Here is a 6,632-nt window from a genome sequence, read left to right as displayed (position 1 = left end):
TTTTTTTTGTACTGCTAGATACAACAAATATGGAATAAACATTCCGGCCATTTTATTAAAGTGCAAGTTACTGCTTTATATAGTTATTTTTAGAGATGGTCCGATACCATTTTTTGCTTCCCGATACCGATTCTGATACCTGAACTTGCGTATCGGCCGATACCGAGTACCGATCCGATACCAGCGTGTCATATATTTTATCATGTTTTAACAGCTGTATACTACTATCCCTGTATGGATGTGATATTATTTCTATCTTTGTTGTCGGTCTGGCTCAGGTTAAACTCTTTGTGAAACCTGAACAAACTCAAACAATGAACGCCCCAGAACTTTCTTTTATTCTCCAGTTTGACAGTTATAACGGAAAAAGAACATAAATAAACTACTTTAACGTAGATTTTCTTTAGGGTTTTGTTACGTGGTATCAGATCGGTGCATGAACTCCAGTACTTCCCAATACCGATACCAGCATTTTAGGCAGTATCGGAGCCGATACTGATACTGATACTGGTATTGGAACATCTCTAGTTATTTTATTGTTGTATTGTAATTGCAGTGGAAGTAGTGTTCGTCACTTACTGAAGTAAAAGTACTAATACCACGCTGTAAAAATACTCTGCTACAAGTATAAATCCTGCCTTTTAAAAAGGTTACTTGAAAGGAAAGTTCACCCCAAAATCCAAAATTCATATTTTCCCTCTTACCTGTAGTGCTGTTTATCAATCAAGATATGTTTTTGGTGTGAGTTGCCCAGTGTTGGAGACACCGGCCGTAGAGATGTCTATAATGGAACTAGATAGCCCCGGCGGCTTGTGGTGCTCCAATTGTCATATTTTTGTTTAGTAAATCTCAACAGCAATGGCTCTTTCCAGAAATCATGATAGTTATTCGAGTTAATCCACAGACCTGGTTGTGAGCAGTTTCACGTAGGAACTATTTTTAATACGGTTCTGCCAAAACAGTCCTTTTGTTATAGTGGCAATAGGACATTGTTAAAATGCTATTACAAGTCCTGCATTCGAACTCGTAAGATTTTATTGTATTTAATATTTACAGGTTGAAAAGAAGCTTGTGCGTGTTGTTGCTATATTACCTCATCACAGCACTCAACAAGTTGAGTCAGATTCTATGATCATTTGGCAAACATTTCGACTCTTCATAGCAGGAAAAACAAAATTAAACAATTTAAATTAACGCTGGCTCAGGTCCAGCTATGACTGCAATATTACAGGCAATTTATTTTAACACAGCTGCCGGCTGTGAAAACTGTCAACTTTAATTTCCTGTTATCCCCTTGGTCATGAACTCCACCCAGTTTAAAAACCATTAAGTTAGACAACTTGCAGTCAAACTTTCTTGATAAGACATCACCACCCATTTAAAAAGACATCCAAGTAATTGTACAGAATATTGGCTTTATTATGAAACCTGGGGCTTTTTTTTCTCCACAGACAACCATTCTACATTTGTACAGATCCATTTATCAGATTTAGTCGTTTGTAATCACAAAAAGGAGAGACTGTGTACAGAGCACCTGCCAGAGCTCACCAAAGATTGTTTTTAATACAAAACGGGAGCATATTCAGTGACACGCAGCACTTAGGATGTTGCAGCTGTGTGATAGATGTGAAGCTACTGCCTTGGACGTACTTTTTTTTACCTTGATGTGGAAACAAACGGGTAAAAGATTAATTTGAAAGGCATCATCCAAACAGTTGCATGTCACAGGATATGCTCCATGAAAAAAAAAACTGGTTCAAATTTGTATACAATTATATAATTTAAAATCCCTAACCCCAACAAAAGAGCTATAGTAGAAGCAACTAAAGCACACAGCAGTCATTAGGTGTCACACCCCCACCCCCCCGCCCCCAACCAGCCTCAATCAACATGTAACGTGTATTTCAGTATTTCTCGACACTTTGCTTTGGAGTTCCACTCCCAAGTAGTTCAGTTTAAAATCCAACCCTGCCTCAGCTCTTCTAAGGTCTTACTGCTAAAGTAGCGTTGGAAGTTTTCAAATAAGCGTAAAAATGAAATTAACTTGTGAACTCTTACGGCCAAGAAACCACTTGCCTGTTGCCATTTTCTGAACTACATAGTTTCCCTGCAAAAGATGTCCACTGAAGCCCCCCCCCCCCCGTCTCCTGCAGCACAGATCGCTAAGAATCAACACACAGCTAGAAGTTGTACATTTTCCCTTGAAAATCAGCTGCAGTGTAAACCCTTCAGGTATTTAGATGCATTTATCAGGAGTGCAATTTGTTGTCTGAGAGCATAAACACAATGTACAGATATCACATATCTGGGAGTACATTGTCCGACTCGGCTTAGACCAAGAAACAAAACCCCCTGCATCTCAGATCAAAAAAAAAATCAAATGCACTGTTTTCATGTTTGTCTTTTTTACCATTTGAAAAGGGTCCCATTTTAAATCTTCATTCTCCTGTGGGAACTCCACACGTGCCGATCCATTTATGTGAGTTTCTAAGTCTTCTGACCTTTACTTAAAATTATGAGCCTTACAGTCATTCACACAGGTAAAACTGTACTGGCAAATTATTTGTACTAACTGTAATTAACAATATTGGACAAAAAAAAAACATAAAAAAGGAACTAATAAACTTAACTGACATCTATCCCAGAATCTTTTGGCCATTCGTTCCAAACGCACACTAATTACATTTATAAAGAAGGAACCAAATAGGTTAACAGGAGAACAAAACATCTGAAATCCAATCAGGCTTTACTCAAATCTGCCAGTCTCATTTCCAGAGTGTAAATAACTGTCTTGGTGTTGGAGAAAAATCAGTGGAGGACACAGAGGGATCATTTAATCGCACTAAACTACTCGTCGTACTTCAAAAAATCTCTTCAGGTAGTAAATCTGTCCAAGTGTCATTGCCACCAGAACCAGAGCTTCAAAGAATGACCACAGCACCACTCTGCTGTTTGTGTTGTCGTTGACTAGAAAGAAAGAGAGAGAGAGAGACGGTATTTTTAATTTCCACTCAAACAATTTCAAAACGACAAACTGGTTCTTTGTACATGTTCTTCATATTGGCTCTGGACTCACTTGCTCTGTGTATCCTCTCGCGAACCTCCATGTACTCCTGTTCATGCTTTACAGCTGTCATAGCAACTGCCAGCTCGTTGATCATCTCCTCCAGCTTGTTTTGGTGGGCTGAAACGGGTGAAAGTAACCATCAGTAATAAGCCGCGACACAGGTGATGTGCAAACAATAAAACATGCGTGGAGATATGCAATACATGCATAACAGTTTTGTAATTGTGGCTTATGTCGCAGGTGATGCCCCCCCCCCCCATCACCAGCGACATTTATAGATCATCATGTTCTCACTGTGCCAATAGTCAAGCCATTCACAAACAATACAACTTCCTATGTATTGTAGAAATGCACTATTAGTTTATACTATGGAAACAACACTGGTTAGAGGAAACTAGCAGTGCATCGCAAACTCAAAACTATTTCACAACAGCAGTTTTAGCCCTGTGCCCTACCATCCCAGTTGTCACCACCTACAAAGAGGAACAGAGTGCCCAAAACAAAGTCAAAAAAGGTAACAAGATCAGCAGAAAACAGACAGAGCAACCGGTTTGCTATCTGCATGATCTATCTGTAAAGGCTGGCTGATGATATATTGCTATGAAATTCTTTAATTTCTCTCTCTGTACACAGACATATGCATAAACCCACACATTTATGTACCTTCTGTCTCCATGTCCTGGCCTTTGGGGGCCTCTCCAATATCAATCGTGAACATGACGATCTTGGGTGTCATGGTGGACATCTTGTTGCTGAAGCAGAACTTGTAGGTTCCGTCCATGTGTGCTGCCACCGAGTATTTCCCGCTGGACTCTCTGTCACCTTTGTAAATCTGCTTACCATCAGGCCCTGTTATCTGGGAAGGACAAAAGAAAACAAAAATATGAGTAAAGATCACTGCTGCATGAGGGCACGAAAAAAAAAAGAAGCATGTATCAGAATCCACTATAATGGCCAAGTAAGTGTTTGACTCTGGCTTTTTGTTGCTCTTAAAGTACATCCACAGAGCCATTATAGACGTATGGCTAAAAACAAACAAGAGGCTGAACAATGTAAACAAACATTTGACTACAATGTACAGATATGTCTGTATATAAAAATACATAAATGTAGACTAATACAGCTCTATGAGGATTGTAAACTGTAAGGCAACAGGGCAATGCAAAAGTACAAATGGTGCTGGAATAAATATGAGGTTGTTGGTTATGACAGTATATCCAGCGTATATTTGACATATTTACATTGTTTAGTACTAAAATGTATAGCAACATCTGACATGGTTAATTGGTGGCACTGTTGTAACATATGGCAGCAACATCTGTGTACACAAAACACTCCGTTGCACGTTAAAATACAGTAACGTTTCCACAGAAAACAAGTCAGAAGGAGGTGATGTTTTTTTTAGGTGATGCTAAAACACCATATTGGCTAACGTTAACGTACATAGTTTGATGGCACAATTTAGCCCGGACATAATGCTAACGCTGCACTTCCTGTATCCTTATGAATAATTAAATCAACATGTTCACGCACTTAATAACAGAACGCTGGTCGAATAATAATTTGATGCAGACATTCAAATGTTTAAATTAAAATCAGTTGATGACCATCAACTAACGTTAGTTTCAGTTGACGTTACGCAGAGACGTCGGCAGCTAACGTTAGCTAGCACAGGCCTATATCACACTCACACATTAGGAGAAAAAACAAACCTATTTCTCCATATTAGGTGGCATGTTTATTATCTCAGTGAAGTATCTCACCTCGACATCGATGTCCAGGAAGCCTCCTTCGGCAACCTCAAACATGAGGCCCATCTTTGTGCCGGAGTTGACCCGCTCGTAGAAGCACTCATCGGCATGGGCGTCTATGCTAACGAAGTAGCCGGACGCAGTGGCGGACAGGACGGCCAGCAAGACAACCAGCTCCGACACGGTAAACATGTTTCTAAATGCTTTATTGCGGGCGTCACAACAAGTCTGGTGATTTAAAGAGCTTCCTTGCTTCAGTGTATCCTGTAGGAGTGCAGGATGTCAGTCTGTATGAGTGAGTTGTTGCAGGAGCGGAGCCACACCAGCCTCGGCTGCTGTGTGTAACGTTAGTCTCTGAATGCCACGTACAGGCTTAAACGGCAGCCGGCGAGGGCCAAACCTACTAGAATGCGAGGCACAATGCTGTCAAAATGACTTAGACTTCTCTTTATTGATCCTTTTGGGATGACTCCCGCAAGGAAATTGGATATCCAGCAGCAGATTTTAGCAGCAAAAAAATACAGTATAGAAAAAATACAGTATAAGAATAACAATAACAATAAACTTTTAGCTAAATATTTTTACAAAAAGTAAACAAACAGTAAACAACAATAAACTACAGATAAATAAAGATAAATATATAGATATATCGGACTATGTAGCCAAAAGTGACTTTTTACTTGTTCTGAGCAGAGCATTACATCAACCTCTGTCAGTGGTTTACTTTAGTAAAAGTACTCATACCACACTTGTGTTGTCCTCCTGTCAACCTTGAAAAAAAGTTTTTTTTGACAGTTTGTTTTTGCTTTTTCCAACGTTTTAAATTTTTAAATTTTTCTTCTACACATTTTCAGCGCTTATTTCTACGTCCCATATTTTCTGATATAAAACAAAAATTGAAAATGGGTCAATTTGACCCGTAGTCAACACAAGGGTTAAAATACTCCATTACAAGGAAAAGTACTGCATTCAAAATCTCACTGAAGTTAAGTCTGTATCCAGTCTGAAAAATGCAAAAATGTATTGATTGTGCAGTTAAATGTTCCCTGTCAGTGTTTTACTATTAATTATGATGTTTTTGGATTATGAATTCATCAATTGAAAATATATATTGTGTAAATATGTTTGTTTTATTATTATTATAACTAATTCTATTTTTTTCTATTTCTTATACTTCATGTATATGTTTGCTCCTACGTCTACTTAATGTGTATTTGTGTTATACTGATGTGTGTAATTTTTCTTCATTTGAGCTGCTGTAGCACAGGAAATTCCCCAGTGTGGGATTAATAAAGTCTATCTTATTTTAGGTAATTGAGCTGTCTTGAGTTTGCCAAAAACTGCTGAAAAACAAAATTAAATGTTTCAATTATAGCCTGAATACGTTTTATTTTATATATCAGTTGTAAGTATAAATTAGTAAATTAATTATTATTATTAGATCAACAGAAGATTGCGGCGACTTCTTGGATAATCAGCATCAGAATCAGGTTTATTATACGAGGAGACATAGCCTACCTTAAATATAAAATGGAAAGTTTTACATTAAAAATACGAAAGCTACAACGTTAGGCTACTTTCTGTGTTTGTGCGGTTTCCGCGGTGGGCTGCGGAATGTTTCGGTTTTTTACGCTGGAGCGGCGAACAATCCGTTTACCGCTTGTTGTACCCGTGTAAATATAAAATAGGATACGTTATCAATGAGCATGCGCGAAGAGAAAGTGATAGGACTCTTTAATTTATGTCTCACTGTCTATTGATCGGACAAAACTCTCTTTATGTATTATATTTCTCTTTATGTAAAAGCGGCAAAG

The 6,632-nt window shown here is 38.3% G+C and overlaps 1 protein-coding gene across 2 annotated transcripts; it reads right to left on the bottom strand.

Annotated features, from left to right (window-relative positions):
* Window positions 1–1,395: 1,395 nt before the first annotated feature.
* Window positions 1,396–5,196, bottom strand: tmed2 (transmembrane p24 trafficking protein 2). 2 transcript variants are annotated; one of them, XM_031301247.2, is made up of 5 exons: window positions 4,831–5,196; window positions 3,731–3,923; window positions 3,523–3,540; window positions 3,077–3,184; window positions 1,396–2,967 (listed from the first exon to the last, which is right to left on the bottom strand). In XM_031301247.2, the coding sequence occupies exons 1-5, from the start codon at window positions 5,008–5,010 to the stop codon at window positions 2,843–2,845; spliced, it is 624 nt and encodes a 207-aa protein (XP_031157107.1). In that variant the 5' UTR covers window positions 5,011–5,196; the 3' UTR covers window positions 1,396–2,842. The 2 variants fall into 2 exon arrangements, with proteins under 2 accessions (XP_031157107.1, XP_031157108.1); XM_031301248.2 differs by lacking the exon at window positions 3,523–3,540 and having other exon boundaries at window positions 4,831–5,194.
* Window positions 5,197–6,632: the final 1,436 nt, after the last annotated feature.

Source organism: Sander lucioperca, chromosome 14 (genome assembly GCF_008315115.2).
Source record: "Sander lucioperca isolate FBNREF2018 chromosome 14, SLUC_FBN_1.2, whole genome shotgun sequence".
Taxonomy (NCBI): domain Eukaryota; kingdom Metazoa; phylum Chordata; class Actinopteri; order Perciformes; family Percidae; genus Sander; species Sander lucioperca.
This window is presented reverse-complemented; position numbering and strand designations above follow the sequence as displayed.

Excerpts from the sequence above, each read along its gene's own strand:
- tmed2 (XM_031301247.2), bottom strand. The coding sequence starts at position 5,010 with ATGTTTACCGTGTCGGAGCTGGTTGTCTTGCTGGCCGTCCTGTCCGCC. Across the intron at positions 3,924-4,830 it reads TCCTGGACATCGATGTCGAG|ATAACAGGGCCTGATGGTAA; the intron begins GTGAGATACTTC and ends TGTCCTTCCCAG. Across the intron at positions 2,968-3,076 it reads CGAGAGGATACACAGAGCAA|TCAACGACAACACAAACAGC; the intron begins GTGAGTCCAGAG and ends CTTTCTTTCTAG.